This window comes from Eurosta solidaginis, chromosome 3 (assembly GCF_040869045.1).
Source record: "Eurosta solidaginis isolate ZX-2024a chromosome 3, ASM4086904v1, whole genome shotgun sequence".
Lineage (NCBI taxonomy): Eukaryota > Metazoa > Arthropoda > Insecta > Diptera > Tephritidae > Eurosta > Eurosta solidaginis.
In genome coordinates, this window is record NC_090321.1 from 211162173 (window position 1) to 211180980 (window position 18808).

Sequence of the window (18808 nt, forward strand, 5' to 3'; positions counted from 1 at the left end):
TTGCTTGGCTTGAGCCCCCATTTCTAACCTAACATTGATTTGCAGGCATAGAAGGCGATGCAGGCCTTCCGTACCCGCTCTTCCATGCATACTTTCCAATTCAACTTAAAGTCAGTTGTTAGTTCCAGATACTTGGTACTCGATGACAGGGTTAGTTGCTGGCCGTTTAAGAATGGTAGTCTGAAGGCAGGTGACTTGTACTTCCTCGTGAAGAGAAGGAGGTCCGTCTTGTCGGGATTTAACCTAAGGCCACATCCCTGTGCCCACCTGCTGAGTTTAGCCAATACCCTTTCCATGATTTCGCTCATTACGGAGGGGAAAGGACCAAAGACCAAGAACGCCACGATCTTAACCCTCCCTGCTTTAAGTTTTCCTACGATTTCATTTATGGTGATCAACCAAAGCAGAGGTGAAAGCACCCCACCCTGTTGTTGTTGTTGTTGTAGCAGTGCTTCGCCCCACCTAACAGCTGCGGCCGATCACAAATTATCATCGATATCCTCTAACGGGAGTCCAAGGAAACTTGCTGTTTCAACAGGGGTGGACCATAATGAAAAGGGGGTTAGAGGCGTTGGTTCCACATTACAATTAAAGAGATGGTTGGTGTCATGTTGGGACACATTGCAAGCGGGGCATACATTATGTATGTCGGGGTTGACTCTGGATAGGTAAGAGTTTAACCTGTTACAGTATCCAGAACGAAGTTGAGCAAGAGTGACACGAGTTTCGCTGGGGAGTATGCGTTCCTCTTCCGCAAGTTTTGGATACTTTTCTGTGAGCACTGGATTCAGCGGGCAATTCCCGGCATAAAGGTCCGACGCATGTTTGTGGAGTTCACCAAGGACCTGCTTGTGTTTTTTTGCATCATACGGCTGGGTTTTCAGGTGCCGTATTTCTTCAAAATGCTTATGGTGATGACTCCTTAAGCCCCTAGGCGGTGTTGGCTCACCAATCAGATGTCTGTTGGGATGCCCACACACCCAAGATTTTGGGGTGTAGGACAGAAGGTAGCGTAGTGTCATCGACGTGGATGTTCAAAATGGTCGACATTTAGGACGTCCATGTTGTAAACAAGGTCGCGGAAGATTTAGTCGGTGATAATGCCAAGTTTCGCGAGGCGAAAAAACTGTAGAGATCAGGGAGGTAGCCGTTTATTCTGTTGCAAAGCTCATCGATCTTTGGGCCCGGGCCTGTGGCCATTATTGTGCAGTCATCGGCGTAAGAAACGAAAGTAACTCCTTCTGGTGGTGAAGGTAGCTTAGATATGTAGAAATTAAACAAAAGTGGGGATAGGACACCACCCTGTTGCACCCCTTGTTTAATTCTTCTTGGTTTTGATGTTTCGTTTCTAAATTGCGCCGATGCCTGCCGACCACCCAGATAATTTGCGGTCCACCTTTTAAGACATGGGGGAAGGGTAGACCCTTCCAGGTCTTGCAGTAACGAGCCATGGTTGACCGTATCAAAAGCTTTTGATATGTCTAGCGCTACGAGTACTGTTCTATGGTGGGGGTTTTGATTTAAACCGCAATTTATCTGGGTGCTGATGGCCTTTAGCGCGGTGGTGGTGCTATAGAGTTTTCTGAAGCCATGCTGATTAGAGGCTAGCTGCAAATTTGCTTGGAAGTAGGGGAGCAAAATGGCTTCAAGCGTCTTTGCTACTGGTGATAGGAGAGATATCGGACGATACTACTCTCCTATGTTAGCTGGTTTCCAAGGCTTTAGTAGCGGGACCACCTTGGCCATTTTTCATTTTTCGGGTATGACAAAGGTGGAAAGAGACAGGTTGAAGACATGTGCTAAATATTTGAAACCCTCTTTCCTTAGGCTCGCGCATTTTTTCGCATCCGACAGCACTTTATCGCCAAAGGCGATGGAAATTTTGTCATTGTGCCTAGACGGATTCGATAGGGACTTTACGGTGGACCAAAGTTTACCCACACCGGCAGAGAGGTTACAACCTCTTAGGTGCTCCTCCCATTTCGCCCGCTTGTGTTTATCCACAAGCAATCTGATGCGTTGGTTTATATCCCTTATTTGGGGGTCGCCTGGATCGAGCTGTCTTATAAGGTCACGTTCCCTCGCTAAATTTGCGACCTCCGCCGGGAAATGGGGCCGAATTTTGGGAATTCTCCCGGCGGGAATGAAACGTGCCGAGGCGGATTCCATGACCTTGCGGAAGGCACGCTCCCCTTGGTGGGCATCAGTCGGGATAGGGAGGGCAGCAAAGAGGTTGTCTGTAAAGGATTTGTATTCGGCCCACTTTCCTTTTTTAAAGTTTATGAAAGTGCGTTTTTCTGTGATGATGAAGTCGGCGGTACGCTCGAGCGAAATAAGTATAGGCAGGTGGTCGGATGCCAATGTTAGCATCGGCTCCCAGTTGATACAGTTTACGAGTTCTGCGCTCACGATTGAGATATCCGACGAACTGTGACAGCTTCCTACCATACGTGTGGGGGCATCTCCGTTTATTGTGCAGAACGTCGTTTCTTCTATTTTATCCGCCAACATCTCACCCCTACTGTCCGCCCGCAAGTTTGAATACCATAGATCATGATGGGCATTGAAATCGCCTAAGATACCCCACTCTGTGGTGTGCCTCTGCATAACTGCTTGCCAACACTAGCTCCGTCTAGCTGTGCTGTTATTGCGCGGTTGCGAAGCAGGGTTGAAATCCAAAGCCGTAGTGGTTCTTCAACCCCTGCCTAACCGAGGGTAGCCTCAATAGCTTCGGCTCTTACATTGTTAAATGTACTACCTTTACTCAGCCATCAACGCATAACGCTGTTGGGCTACGTAGGTTAGCCCACAATATTTGAATGATGGATGATTATGCCCTGAAGGAATTCATCTTAAATATCAGACGTTGGCCCCCGCTACTAAACAAAATTGGTTCCATTTCGCAAGCTATGTATATTATATTTACAAATATATTTGTTATTAAATTTTTATCTTTTTATTATTATTATTATTTTATAAATGAGTTTTATGTAGATTAACATTTTCGAAGTTAAAACATAAATTATCGTAAGGCGAGCTAAAACACCAATTTAAGTTTTTCATTAATGTGTACAAAATTGGTCAGTAAATATGTATATATTGTATATTTGTATGTAATAAAAATATGGTATGTATGTTTATCTTGTAAATGTATAGAGTATGTATCTTCTTTTTTTGTGTAATAATTTGTATTACAAATATATAGAGTATTCGAAACCATTTTCTTTTTATGAATTGACATTAATATTTAATATTAAACGATACTATCATCTATGAGTTGTACATATGAATGTATGTTAATGTGGATAACTTTGTTATTGAATGTATTCATGTGTACTTGTATTTTTTGTATATACTTAAACAACTAAATGCGTATTGAGCGCAACAAAAAGGCACGCAAAGGAATTACAAATATAAATATGCATATTTAGTACGTACATATAAATATGTATGTGTGTATTTTTTGTAGTTAAAACAATTTTAGAGTAAAAGTTAAATAGTTTTGTTTATAAATACATATATTATGACTAAAGTTAAAGCAAAAGAGATAAGGTCGCAGCGACGTTACTCAAAAAAGAAATGCAATACAAACGAATGCAATAAGTACATTGAAATGAGATACAGACTTGCAGTCGAGTTCTGAGCTGGCATATGTATATACAATCTGAGTGTAAAAAAAATAACTGCAAATTTTATTTGGTAATTTTATAAGTTCTTTTCTTGTTTTTCTTTATTTTTGTTTGTTAAAAAAACCTTAACGAACTGTATTTGGAAACCGTTTTTGAAAAAACATTAGTACGATTCTTTTTAATTCATTAACCCTAGTTCGGCCGACGAGTCACCGGGGTGACTTTTTCATATTCTCCCCTCAAAAAACACATTTTTAATAAATTTTTTAACTAATTTTCTGTAACCTCTTAACTTTTTTAAATACAAAGAAAGATTTTATAATTTTAGTAATTTACAACTGTTTTACCACGTATTTGGCCGACGAGTCACCGGGGTGACTATTTAATTATTTAATAAAAAAACACATTTTCAATAAATTTTGTTAACTCATTTTCCTTAATATCCTAACCTAATGGATTTTAAGTAGAAAAAATACAAAATAAGGTTTTATAATTTTAGTCATAGACAACTGTAACGGGTTGAACACTTTAATTCTTTTTCTGGCAGTCACCGGGGTGACTGCGTCGGCCAAAAATAGATGTAAAAATCGTCGGCCGAACTAGGGTTAAGAATTTCCAAATTTTACTTACGAATTTTGGCAAAAATTATTTAAATTTTTATCAGTTACTTTTTTTAATTTAAAACAGAGTTTAAAAAAACTCTACCTCATTTCGAAACCATTTTCGAAAAAATACGAAAATCGGAATTTCGGAAAACTTTTTTGAAATATATTTTAAAGTATTATTCATTTTACTGAAACAAAAAAAAAAAAAAAATCCATATTTTTTTTAATGGAGTTGACTTCAAAATGTATAAAATTGTTCAAAAAATGTTATCGAAACTTGTTTTTATAGTTGAAAGCGGTTACAAAACTACAAGTTCTCTAAAATTTTAAATAAATTTTTCCAAGTTTTCATGAGCACCTTAGAAGTTAATTTACTTAGTTTACAGTAGCTATAAAGTTAAAGTTTTCCCAAATTCTAAATATAAAATTTTGCCATATTAGAGGTTTTTACAAACTTTTTAATTTTCGAATTTTTTTGAAAATGTTTTCGAAATTTATTTACATACACCCCTATTCTGCATTTCGATTACGTTCCCGTTCTACGCTCCGCTTTAATCGAAGTTGGGTATTCTGCATTACGTCGGAGTCGTAACGATAAGAGGAAGAGCAAAGGATTTTTCGAAATCAGCTCTTTGTACGGAATGTGTGAACATTGGAACAAAATAAATTAAAGAAAATTTGTAAATAACACTGAAAAACGTTTATATTTTATTATCCCCGCCATTTTGTACAAAAAAAGCATAGAATATATTGTCGCCGTGTTATATTTTTTTGAGTGAAGTTCTTTCATAATTATAAGTGTGTTTTTGTCGTACGTTTGGCCAATTCCCTGCAGTGGCCACCAAGTTTTGCTAAAACGGATTCCTGCACGAATATAGTTGCAATTTTCTGAATTTTATGGATGCTAATTTTATTGCACTGGCCTCAAATACTTTATGAAGATTTATTTATTCTTTCCGCAAGGATTGTTTACGTTTTCGCTTCACCTTCCTCTACTCCGGCAGCTTGCTTTGGCATATAACTGGACCCAACGAACAGACACAAATTATAACTGTCTATTATAATGAAATTAATAGCCGCGGCATTATTTGTGGACTTGGAAAGCAACGCATACGAAAATGGCCAGGCGAGAATGGAAAGGCAAATATTGCGAGATTTGTGTAATCTATTTGAGATGAGTGACGAATTGTAAGAAATTGAACTTAAAAGTGGTAAAGTTTAATGACTTATTTTCTTATTTAGGTGCAAAAAAAACTTTCGACTTAATAAGGATGCTTTCAAGTATGTGTTAGATACTTTTGCGGGGCAAATCGTCCAAGGACTTCGACATCGACATGTTGTTTTTGACCTGGAAACAGATAAAAACAATCATCAAGCCTTCTACGTTTCTTAACAAGTTTTACTTACATTTTTGTTAAAATTCTGTTATAAATTAATAAAAAAATAAAAAGAAAATATTTTTCCGCCAACAATTTTCCAACTTAGAAAAACGGAACTACGATCGAAATGCAGAATACACAAAATCGAACGATTCGAAGTTGGATCGAAAGAGATTGGAACACAGAATACCAAATTTGCCAAATCGAAAAAATTCCAATCCAAGTCGAAATGCAGAATAGGGGTGATAGTTTTCGTAATGCAACCCATCAAAAAAAAACTAACGAAAATAGAAGAAAACAACAGAAAAAATGGCAAAATATTTGTTTAGACAATTTTTTCAATCGCCGGTGTACATGCATAAAATAATGTACCTAGATATTTAAAATATGTATTGATAAATGTATGAACTTAATTTTAAATTTTGTTCTTATTAATACACAGAGGCGTGTAGAAACACAGTTGATTTTTATTTTTGTTTGTTTTATTTTTTATATTTTTTAATAAATCGCAGCATCATCTGAGATGATTCTTTCGTCGCATTCAAGCGATAAGGCACTGACTGGGTTGTTATTATATGATATTACTTGTTTGCATTTCGTGTTTAAATATTGTTGAATGTATGTTCGACTGGGTCGAAAAAAAGGTTGAAAAAGACATGCTCTAAATTTTATTCTTCAAAAAACAGCCAGAACTTTTTTATTTTGTATGAGGGCTTGCACAGTCTAATATTTAGCCTGTGAACACGAAAATAGCATTAAATATGATTAGCACATTTAAGCAGATATTTTCTTCTTAAGTTAATTTTGATAATTTTAGAAAACGTTTTCGAAAAAATTTTAAAATTTGAAAGTGGTTAGAAATCTTCAGGAAGATGAAAATTTTACTTGAAATTTTGAGAAACTTTTTGAGCATGCAGTTTAATTACTACAGGGGCCCTATTCGCTAACTGTGAGTTTTAAAGTGCACACAAGAAATTGTGAAAACTTTGAAATTCTGATACTGTAAAGCAAAACTGTGAACAAAAAACTCACTGATAAAAACTTCGTGAGTTTTCTTGGCAGCCAGTGTACACTATTGACATTCAAAACTCATACGCACTGTTGCAGAATGACTTTTTTGGTTTCATGGCGTTTCATCAATATTTTCTCACTGACATAAGACTCTTACATTCAGCGCCCATTCAGCAAAACAATGTGCACAATAGTTTACAGAATCACATGAAAATTTAAAGTGTAAATTGTGTGTGCAAATGAGTTTTCAATAAGTGTACATTTTTCAGTTTTTCACAGTTAGGGAATTGACCACCAGTTTCCGAATATTCTTGAGAGAAATTTCGAAATTTTTATGAGGATTTTCCACATTTCTGTAATTTTCTAAAAAAAAAATTTTAATTGGTTGGCTTAGATCCTCTTCGTGCTTACATCTTCGTGTACATATCGTTACCGTAATCGAAAAAAGCCTTAACCAACAAGTTTACCAGTTTACAAAGGAAGGAAAAAATATATCATTTCGAATTGATTGCGTGTTGTTGTTGTTCTTGTAGCAGTGCTTGATTGCGTGTAGATGTTGAGTCTTAAAAGAGGCATGACTACGCTGTTTTGGCTATTAATTAACTAATAAACTGAAGCCTATATTTTTATATGTATGTATCTGCCACCAAAATCGATGAAAACCGCAATTTCGAAGTGTTGATTGTACACTTTGTGGGTTATGGTAACGATATCTTGTATTTGTTTTTTTTTTTAATTGTTTAAATTTTTTGCTTTCATAATTTTTTTTTTTTTTTTGCTAATTTTTTCTAACAATGTTGGTATTATGTATTCGTATAACTATTAAAAACGATACAAAAATTTAATAAGCCGCTAAATGCGATATTTCGAGCACAAATTAATCACAATACAAAATTTTTATCTTTTTCGAATTAGTGTTTAAATATACCTTTTTAAAAATATTTATATAAAACTTTTAAAATAACATTGTACAGCATGCGGATTTTGGTACAAACATTGTCTTAAGAGATCGAGGCAGTAGCAGAAAAGTAATGTCTCTGTTTACGAAGTTAACTTTTACAACAATTGTAGTGGACTTTCGTTCAAAACATATACTCAATTTCTTTTTAAGTTTGTATAACACGTAGAAAAAAAATCAGAACTATTAATTCTTTCGAAGGTTTGACTTTCAACCACGTATAACGACTATTGTTTAAATAGACAAAGAAGAAATCTATACCATTCAAATGAAAGAAAGGCAAACCACGCCCATATGTTAACTTTTTTAGTTTTTCGATGACATTAATTAAAAAAAAATTTAAAGGACCGTTTTCGAACTTCAAAACTCCAACATATGTTTTGGATGCTAACTTGGAAAAACTGAAAAATTGTTTGCCATGACCTAATCTTAAAAAAATGTTTGTTGTCGAACTTTGCAACCACTTTCGAAGCTAACTTCGAAAAACAGAATTTGTTTTACTTTTCACTCAATCTCTTTAAAAAGAATGGCTTGGTTCGTTACCCAGAAAATAAAATTGATATGCCGTACAGTGTAAAAAATGTCGATTCTATTTTTCAGGCAATGTAGTTTAATTCAATTCACTGCGTAACTTCAGCACAGCCGTATGTAAATCCCATTCAAATTCCTGCAATGCATCCACAGTTTTGGCAAGACTCAGTTCTTTGGCAGGGAAAATATTTTGTAATTTAATAATTTTAATAGCTTTATGTACATCCCAACCAATAAATTCGAGTGATTGTAGGCAACGTGTTGGTTCGACGATCTGAAATTAAAGAAAAGGGGTATTATAAAGATTTCAAATAATAGCGAATTAAAAACAGCGGCTTGAAAAAAGAGCACTTCCGTGGTAGACAAAGACACTTATTGACCTCAGAGCTTCCAGTAGACGGCTTTTTAAATAAGGTCAAGAGGAGGTAACTACCGCCCCGGTGGTTTAGGGCGTTAGAATATACCCGAGGTATGTATGCCTGTCGTAAGAGGCGACTAAAATACCAAATAGATCCAAGGGGTTGTGTAGTGCAGCCCTTTCAAGTTGCCAGCGCAACTGGCCGCATGTGGTCATAACAAATCGTTCCCGAGATGGGCGGGTTTGGTACCGGAACGTACCGGATCTGTATCCGGCAAAGGATCATCAACATCGATAACACTCCCCAAGGCCTTCGGGGAGTATCCTTATCGCTACAACAACAACACCAGAAGGTAACTACTCTCGGACCGGAAGGTTACAAAGTGGATTTGGGTATTTTAAAATCAAGCATTAGATCTCAGTAAGCTTCTGCGGAAACGTGGAAGGGTAGTGTGAATACGCAAGGCTCAGGCGGATGCTGTTGAGAGCCTTTGCACCATTGGGGTACTTAAGAGTTGTTGATTATTATTTTTAGAGCTCGTACAGCCCACCGTTAAATTTTCTTACATATCAGCCGTACAGCCAACGGGAAGGAGCTTATGTCTGACAGATAATTTTTTCCTAGAAAACCCAAAGAACAACTGGACGATCGGTTCAAAGTAATTTCTCGTTTCAGTTCTCGTTACGAAGTTGTGCCTCGTCAGTGTCATTTTTTGTTTCCGTTAATTTCGGCGTTCTTCCATCTTCAGAGTCATTTTTAGCAGCAGTTTGATATCGGCATCGTGCAATCTTCGGTGTAATTTTTCGTGCGCCGTGTGCCATCTTCACTGTCATTTTTCGTTCGGACACTGAAGATGGCCAACGACGATCACGGTTTACTTCAAACCAAATTTGACAATAGAAGACGGAAAGCCGTTCCTAAATAAATCAACTTAGACCCCGTTAGACGTGCCGGTTCTCATTCATGGATCTACCCTAGAGTTAAGCGGAGGTATAATCGATAATAGACTAACGAAATCTAAAGCAACACAGAGAAAAATGAATATGAGGTTATTATGTAGAGTTCATTGACCTGATTTTTTTCGATGCTTAAAGATATCTCACTACAATAAAAAAATGTATTAATATTAATAAATAATTGCTTTAACTTACATCTTTGCCAAGCACTTTCACCATAATGCGCACCTCATCCGAGTCCACGCCACGTTCACAGCCCTTCGGTTTTTTATCGGAGAATTCGAGCAAATCTTCACAGCTCACTGAATTCGAATCTTTTAAACGCGCAGTAGCTGCTGCAAAATATTCAGATTCGGTTTGAGGACGTGTGCCGGTGGCAGCAGAAGCAGTGCGTTTAAGGGTTTGCGATGTTATGACATTGCCGCTGTTATTATTAGCGCTGCTTGGCTTCTTATCCATAGCCAAATCAACAGATTCGCGTACTTTCTTGAAGAGAGCATTTCCCGCCAATTCATTATCGGCTGCGAGGGTGTTTTTGAGACTTTTCTCTCTGCTAACAGCAGATTCGCTAGTGTTTGAAGTAGTCATAATTTTCGGTATTGCGGAGATGGTGGTAGTGGTTGCAGTGGCAATGGCTGTTGCGTTAGCGACAAAATTTTCTCCAACGACACTACTCACAGCCGTTGCAGTAGTGTTAGTAGGCGCCACTGAGGGAACAACTGCTGGTGGTTTTTGAGAAACACTCGGTGCTATTGATAAAGTAGAACCAGAAGTCGACAAATTAGACGTTGTTGTTACTGTTGTTGTAGATGCAGACGATGTGGTTGGAAGCGCTACACTTGATGTGACTATTGCTTTTGCAACTACTGCAGCTTGTTGCAATTTTAGATTTCTTTCAACATCCAAATTACGTAGCTCATCCTCATTTACATATAAACCAGAAATTTTATTTGCATCAAACTCCACTACCTTGCCTTTGTTGTATTGTTCTTTTTGTATGGAAAAATTATAAAAACCATCCGTAACATCAGGTGATTGCAGAACATTACCCTTGTCATAGTCCGCTTCCAAGATCGATTCAAACTGCAGCGATGCCGAATCTGTGGCATTGATGCCTGTGCTTTCAGCGTTCACTTTGTCTAAATTTTGATATGTATGATCGTCATTGGAGTCCATAGAATGACGTTGCGTGCCATGTTGCTTGTTGTGGTGCAGTACAGTTGGTGCAACCGTTGACTTTTGCTCTGCTGTTGTAGCGTTGGCCTTTGAATGTGCCGCCGCTTGCAATTGCGATTGCGCATGCGCCGCTGCCAATGAACGCTGCATCACACCATTGCTCATTGTTAGAGCTGTAACCGGCTTTAGACCACCATCTGTTTGCGTCGTCTCAGTCATCATATTTAGCGTGCGTTGTAAACCATTCACTGGTATAATCAATGGATATTTGCGTACATGCCGCTTGGCATTTGTTTTAATATGCTTTTTACCCTCGCGCGGGGGCAAAGGTATCGGATTGGTCGAGTCCCCGATACTCTGCTGCGTTGTTGCACCAGGAGTTGATGTGGCGCTTTCTGGAAATTTGTAAAAAGTATTTGTCAAGTAGCTGGGACTTTCACATGGCGATGAATTGTCGTCACCATTGCATGACGGCGATGTGGCACATTGTTCGGCGCATTCATTTGTCACGCCGCCTTTTATAGCACACCCACTAGATGGTGGCATACCAACGAATTGTTTGTTGCGCCCCGCAGCGCCACGCGTTGGCAAAGTCATTGGGCGTGGCGCGTTGTGTAGTGGCACAGCAACCTGATCACCATTGTCGCGGCAATTGATGCTACGCGTCATCACCGATTCGTTGCGCTCTTGTTGCAAATGTACAGATCGTCGTGGCAATGTTTTGGCGGTAGTCAGTTCAAATTCATTTGTATCAAGATGTCGCAGCAAAGTGGCAGCAGGACTTAGACCCATACTAACACCGACAACGCCTCCCAGTGAGGACTTGCGCTCAATTAAACTATTGTAAGCTTCGCGACCTTCTTCGCCGATAATGGCCTGAAACGATATAAGAAGGCGGGATGGGGAATGTGGGGATAGGGTGGAAAATAAAAAAAAAAAATTAAATAAATAAAATGAAGGAAATTAACCAAAAAACTAAAATAAGTACATACATAAAAGATGATAATTTATGAAAGTTGTATAGTAGTCTAGTCAGTAAAGATGGATCTGCTTTGTTGGCTTTCTGCATAGCGGTTTTCTCAGGAAAAAGTCGCCTTTCGGCGCACAATAATTTTGATGAAAAAATGCGCATACAAAATTTCGAAAAAAATTCGCATAAAAAGTGCTAACGGAAGAACCGCATAGAAATATTTTGACGTGAAAATTGTATTGCAATCACAAGGCAAAACAAATTGCAACCTACAATCAACTCTGAGTATTTAATTGCAATCACGTTTTGCTACAATCTTTAATTGTACAATCATTGATTGTAAAGGAAATACAGTTTACAATTATTTGTTTTTATGTGATTGCAAACACATTTCTGATACGATCATTGATTTCAAGCGTGGCTCACTGTACAAAAATTGTTATTGCAATCAATGTCAAAAAACAATTATTTTCGTTTTTTGTAAACGAAGTGCTAGTAATCAAGTTGATTGTACATTGTAGTTTTTACAATCACAAAAAAGCAATTAGATTTGATTGCAATGTTTGATTGTTAATTGATTGTAAATGTTAACTCTACATTAAAAATCCAATATTTTATTTGAAATTTGTAGATTATAAATTTTGCAATCAAAAAATAAAGCAATCAAATTTGATTTGCAGGGATATTGTTGATTGTAAATCAAAATGACTGCATACTTTCACATATCTGAAAAATACACATACGAAATTGTTGCAGAATTTGGATTTTGGATTAGCTTATGCCGTTGTGTGGTTTTAGCTTGCCCCGCCTAACACACGGAAGATGCTGGGTTCAAGCCGTGGGCAAAGCTACATCAAAAGTTTAGAAACAAGTTTTTTCAATTAGAAAAAAAGTTTTTCTAAGCGGGGTCGCCCCTCGCAATGATTTGGTAAACAATTCGAATGTATTTCTGACATGAAAAGCTTCTCAGTGAAACTAATCTGCCTTGCAGATGCCGTTCTGAATAGGAAGAGAAGCTCGGCATAAATCTCTTCGGAGGTATATCGCGCCTTGGAGTTTTAATTTTATATTGATTGGGTTTGATTTTGATTTCGTATGTGTATTTGGCTTTATGTTTTCTGACGAAAAGTCATAAAAAGTACTTCGACATAAACATTCATCAAGAATTCAATCTCTGAATTTGGTGTCAAATTTGGAGTTATAGTAGAGCATAGTTTAGTGTTTGTATTTTTTTTTTTTCTTTTTTTTTTTTTGATATTTAAGTTACTTCATTGCGCGTATATAATAATACCGGACGAAGGTCGAATAAAATTCGAATTATTTGGCCAGCTCGAAAGCTACAACGCCAGCGCCAATTCTTTTATGTACTTTTATAATTGTAGTTTAAATTTTTAAATTTTATTGTTCTCCTTATGTGGCTAGACGCCAAGTTTTTTCAACGAATTTTTGATTGAAACGGCCGAGGGGAGCACCGAAGCCAACCTTGAGGCCTATTTTAATTTTCCACTCAACGCAAAAAAGCCCGACAATTGACGTTCGCATGTCCGCTCACGCGAAAAGACAAGACCGGAATCAGTGTTTGTAGTTGAATGTGAATTTAGTTTTGGATTTGTTTTATATAGTCACGATGTAATTGTGAATTACTTTTAGAACTCGGATTGCTTTTAAATAGGATTTTTTTCTTGTAGCTAGAGTTGGGGATTATTAGAAGTTTCTATGTGTGGTTAGATTTAATTTTTGTTTCGATTTTAAGTTAAGGTCTTAAATTTAAATATGATTTTGACTTGAATTATCATTTAGATTCGTTTTTGGAAACGTTGCTGAATTCAGAATAGGGAATCTATTATATTTCGTTTTAGTATTAGATTTTGCAAGGCTTGGTTTTGGAACTCGAATTTTATTTAAACTGGGATTTCATTTCGAATTTGGATTAAAACTTTGTTGCATTTTTCTTTTGAATTTGGTATTTTCTTGAATTAGGGTAGAACATTTCTTAATGGATTTCTGATTTTGACTATAAATTTTTGATTCTGATAAAAGTTTTGTTTTCGAATGTTTGTTATAGAGCCAGAACCCATGACTGCCAGACCTTCGTCATTTTATAAAAGTTGAAATTTCCTCGGTGCATACTTCCAACTGAAGCAGGATCGTTGGTCTATTATAAAACTTTAGTCATAGTGGCTTTAACAGATATCGTGCAAAAATTTTGCAGAAAAATAGACCTTTCTTTCGACATTTCATAAAGATTGCTTTTCATATATGGTCTTCGTCACGATATAAGAAACCATTAGCCTCATTGCCAGACACTTTCCATAGTGGCTTTGATTAGCCAGACACTTTTAATCCTTCTAAACTTCAAAGAACATCGAAGCAATTTTATACTGAAATTCGAATACAAAATCTTACAAAAAAACTTTTGAAATATTGTTTGCCTTACAAAACTTTCAGCTTATGAAAAAGTATTTAGCTTTATGAAAAAGTACAGTTTTATATTATAAAGTGTCTGGCTTGACAAAGCCACTATGGAAAGTGTCTGGCAATGAGGCTAGTGGGTACTTATATCATGACGAAGACCATATATGAAAAAAATCAGCCTTTATAAAATGACGAAAGAAAGGTATATTTTTCTGAACAATTTTTGCACGATATCTGTTAAAGCCACTATGACTCAAATTTTATAATAGACCAACTATCCTGCTTCAACTGGAAATATGCACTGGCGAAATTTCAACTTTTATGTAATGACGAAGGTCTGGCACTATTTACTATTACTATTTTTGGTTGCTATTTTTTCTTTTAACTAGAATTTCGACGAACCAGTGTACCTGAAAATATTGTAACGAATTTAGTGCAATTCCTTTTATTTGCAACCTTCTACTAACGTTCGAATCACTAAACTGTTGAATAAATAACTCCACTATTCAGTAATGCAAAATGGCCTTTATTAAAGTACTTCACAATAGCACTTCTACTTCTCAACATATAGCGTGCTTAAATCAAACTCATTCTGATTCTCAGCTTTACCTCCTTTTATACTCTGTGATTTCCTCGTTCGCATACTTCTAGGCGTTTCTATTTCAGAATTTACTACTAGTTTACCAGCTATAAATTTCTCAGCTATAACTACAGATGCACGATGATTATAGCTTCTCGCATAACCCATGCGCGTGTATATGTGAGTGATACTTCCACAGATGATTGTCTACTTTTGGGAGTATCTCAGATATAGATATATGCATGTGTTTGTGCGTTGCTCTCCGCTGCGTGTACGTACATATGTGTAGACATAATGACTAATTTGTTTACGTACATACAAGTGTGGCAGCTTGCTTTATTGTTTTTGTTGCTTTATTTACTTAGTATCAGATTAGTGATGTGAGTATCACTTAGTGCCACTAATATTCGTCACAATATTCAAACATATAAAATCATACAAAAACGCGTACAAAATTTCAACAATAATTTTTTGTGTCTTTGATTAGTGACACAGAGAGCTACAAATCCAAAGTCACTATCTAGTTCTGTTACATGCGCCGAAAAATATTCCACGCAATTTGGGACTAAAAATATATCGTGTACTTGGAGTGTAAACCTGTTAAGTACCATTTTCTCCAAAACTGACTTTTTGGTGCAGTATGATAGACCGGGATAGAAAACACACTTAAAAATATTTTTGATGAAAAAAGACGACAAAAATTTAGCGAAAAATGACACATAAAACAGTTTCGCAAATTAAAACTATTTGAACGAAAAAAAACGCATGATATTTTTTCGATGAAGAAAGTATCAATTTAAATGTCATATCGACTGCTTAGAGTAATGTATCATCGTATGCCGTTTAGAAAACGTCCTATCTCAGAAAATTGTTGAACCACGCACTATTTCAGAGATCGGTTGAAGAACGCCCTAACTCAGATATTGTTTTAAAAATGTCCTATATGAGCTCATATTCAATACACTTTAGACACTAGCTGGGGCGTTGATGAAAAAATGTCCGGGATAAGGCCTTCTACAACCTAATTCTGAGAATAGGGCTTTATTCAAATGTTTTACGAGATAGGGTGTTTTCGAAACTGCAGCCGAGATATGGTATATTCCACTCAGCAGTCGATATCGACTTATTAGTAGAAGGATGAGGTATACAATAATTAATTTCTAAAATGCCATAGATCAAAAGCGGCTGAAACCAGTTGAATTCAGAAATTTCGTTAAGGAAAGCTATACCACAGAATTCGTTTCAAAATACGCTTTGTTGACTGGAAATTATTCAATTTATAATGGGAAGTGTATTTTTAAACCAAATTCGGAGATAGGACGTTCTTTAATAAAATTATCGTTCGCTAGCAAAGCACGCTTTTGAAAAAAATCTGTAACCAAAATTTTTTTTACAAATAAAACACAAATAAGTTAATTTTTTTATAGAAATACAGTAATATTTATTTACGTTTTTTAAATATTATTTATTTGTATCTTTGTTATTATGTAAATTTTCAATTCTTTCGTTTTTATTTTTGTAGATTTTAAACAATCAAACCCTTTTTTTTCAACTGCATGCAAATTACCAATTGAACTGTTCGAATTGAAAAGTTTTGCGATCAAATTATTTTGCAAATTTTATTTGAACTTTAATCATTTTAACATTTCAATTAATGCCGAAATTTAGCAACATTTTTATTCAACACAACATGGCAACGTCTTTTTCACAATTTTTATCAGTTTCTGCTCAATTGATATCTTATTATTTGCATACTAAACATGTAGCATATTTGTATGTATGTATGTATTTTTATACATATATAATATATTAATATTTATGTATATATTGTATATAATATTAGTTTGATTATATATTTATGCATTTGTTAAGTTATTTTTGAGTTTTATAAATAGTTTAGAAATTTAGTTTTATAATAGAATAGAAAATATTGCAGATTTATTTAATTTTTAAGATTTAATTTTTTTTTTAATTTTTCACATTTTAGCAATATTTAATTAATTGTGTTCTTTGTTTATTATAAAACTTCATAAATGCAGCAGGCAATGCAGATATGCAATTAAAATGAATACAAATTCAATTTATGCTTTTATTGCTTTAATTACATTCTCATATTTAGTGTCGCTTTTTTTAGAGAATTAACTTAACGGCTTACAAAACTAATTTTAGTTGTAGGCTTATTTTAGATTTGTTTCGCCAAAGAAGCCTGACTATTAAATATGTACTCGTTTATGTCCATATTTACCGTTAAAAATTCAAAAGTATACACATTTATGTAATACATTGGCCGAAACAAATGTTTTCTATGTTTTATATTAGAGCTTTTAGACGGTGTTTTAATAGAGCAAGAGCCCGTGACTGCCAGACCTTCGTTAATTTAAAAAAAAAAATCAGAAATTTCGTCAGCGCATACCTTGAAGTAGGAATGGTGGTTTACAATGAAGCTGGAAATATGGTGGATTTAGCTGATATCAGCTAATTTTCATATATTGTCTTCCAACGGTATAACTATATTATATATATTATCTACCCTGCTGGAAAGTCAACAAAACAAGATTAGTCGTATTAGAAGTCATTACGCTCATTGCAAGACACTTTCCATAGTGGATTTATCCAGACAGACAATGACGAAGGTCTGGCAGTCACGGGCTCTTAGTCTTTAAGTGAATATAAAGCTTGCCTCAATTTTCCTACGCGTTTCATTAAATTTTGTGCTTACTCAGGGAGATCTGTTACTGATATGGTATGGACAGCATATTTCCGTGAGGAAGGTACCAAATTTATTGAAACGTGTAGGAGAAAGAGTCAGGATATCTTTGCATTTTGCTTAAACTCTCAACGGCCAAAATGATTCAATATAAAAGAAAAATTAAACGAAATAATTAAAAAAACATATTTAAAACTGAACCAAAAAAGTTGTTCCTTGCTTTGCGCCTCGTGACTTTTCTCTTTCCTTTACGACGTATGTATGTGGGACATTTTAACTCATTATCGCTCAAATTTAAAGAAATGCCTCTCAGAAAAAAATAAGCCTAACAAATTCAAATAATTTTGAAGAAAAAAATGTTGTAACTTGATTAGCGACAGTTGTTCATAACTTTAAAGTTTAAACAATATTTTATTTTGTTATTGACGTGGTGATTAAAAACAGCGGAAACATTACTAATAACGCAGTGCTCTAAAACAAATGTCACTGATCATGAGCAATTAGAATTAAAACCAAAGTGTGTATAAAATCATTAGCAAGAAATGGGTAAAAGTTAGAGCCAAAGTACAAAGCGCGCAGCAGGACATATGTACTTACGTATGTGTACTTTCGCAAATCAGGGCCCAAATTACGTGTTACGATCCGTGATCGAAACACATTTTTTAAATTACAATAGCTCTGAAACGTTTGACCGGATGAATTGTATATGGGGTATTCCATCCCATTTCGACCAATTTTGAACCCGACCCCTTTAGGATTGGCTGAAAGTTTTTCTTCTTTTTCTAGCTTACGAAAGACGTTTTTCAGAATTTTTTCAAATTTTCTCATCCAACTCAAAAAAAGTTATGAATTTTTAAAAAACACCGTTTTTGTTTTCAAAATGCTATAACTTTTTCAAAAATTGACCGTTTGGGATCTTTTTTTTTTAATTTGTTTTTAAATGTACTTTTCGGAAAAAATACAAAAAAATTTTTAGTTTTTTTTTTAATTTTTCAGTTTTTCGAGATTTTTCGAATTTCGCCATTTTTTTTTCTCATAAAAAACTTAAATCAATACTGCAATCACCCCACTAATCCGATTTTTTTTTTTTAATTGAAACAAAATTTTTATTTAATTGAAACAAAATTTTGAAAAATAAAAATTTTTTTTTATCAATTTTATTTATATAACAAAAAAATGTAAGAAAATGATTTTTATGTATTCTTTTCTTTATATATTATGGTAATCTACGATTAAAATAACCAATGCAGTTGCTGGACAGCGAAAGCGAGTCATTTTAATCATAGATTACCATAATATATAAAGAAAAGAATACTTAAAAATCATTTTCTTACATTTTTTGTTATATAAATAAAATTGATAAAAAAAAATTTTTATTTTTGAAAATTTTTTTTTCAATTAAATAAAAAAAAATATGAAAAAAATCTGCCCACTCTGGGATTAGTGGGGTCTGCAATCATCCCCACTAATCCCGGAGTGGGCCGATTTTTGATTGAAGTTTTTTATGAGAAAAAAATGGCGAAATTCGAAAA

At 35.2% G+C, this 18808-nt stretch overlaps 1 protein-coding gene across 1 annotated transcript in view; it reads right to left on the reverse strand.

Annotated features, from left to right (window-relative positions):
• Nucleotides 1–6990: 6990 nt before the first annotated feature.
• Ack-like (activated Cdc42 kinase-like) overlaps nucleotides 6991–18808 on the reverse strand; it is a 35510-nt gene continuing 23692 nt past the window's right edge. The window contains exons 11-12 of the mRNA XM_067774978.1: nucleotides 9624–11480; nucleotides 6991–8387 (exon numbers count right to left, since the gene is read on the reverse strand). Of these exons, the coding sequence (XP_067631079.1) occupies nucleotides 8193–8387; nucleotides 9624–11480 (2052 nt within the window). The 3' untranslated portion in view covers nucleotides 6991–8192. The remainder of the gene's footprint in view (nucleotides 8388–9623; nucleotides 11481–18808) is intronic.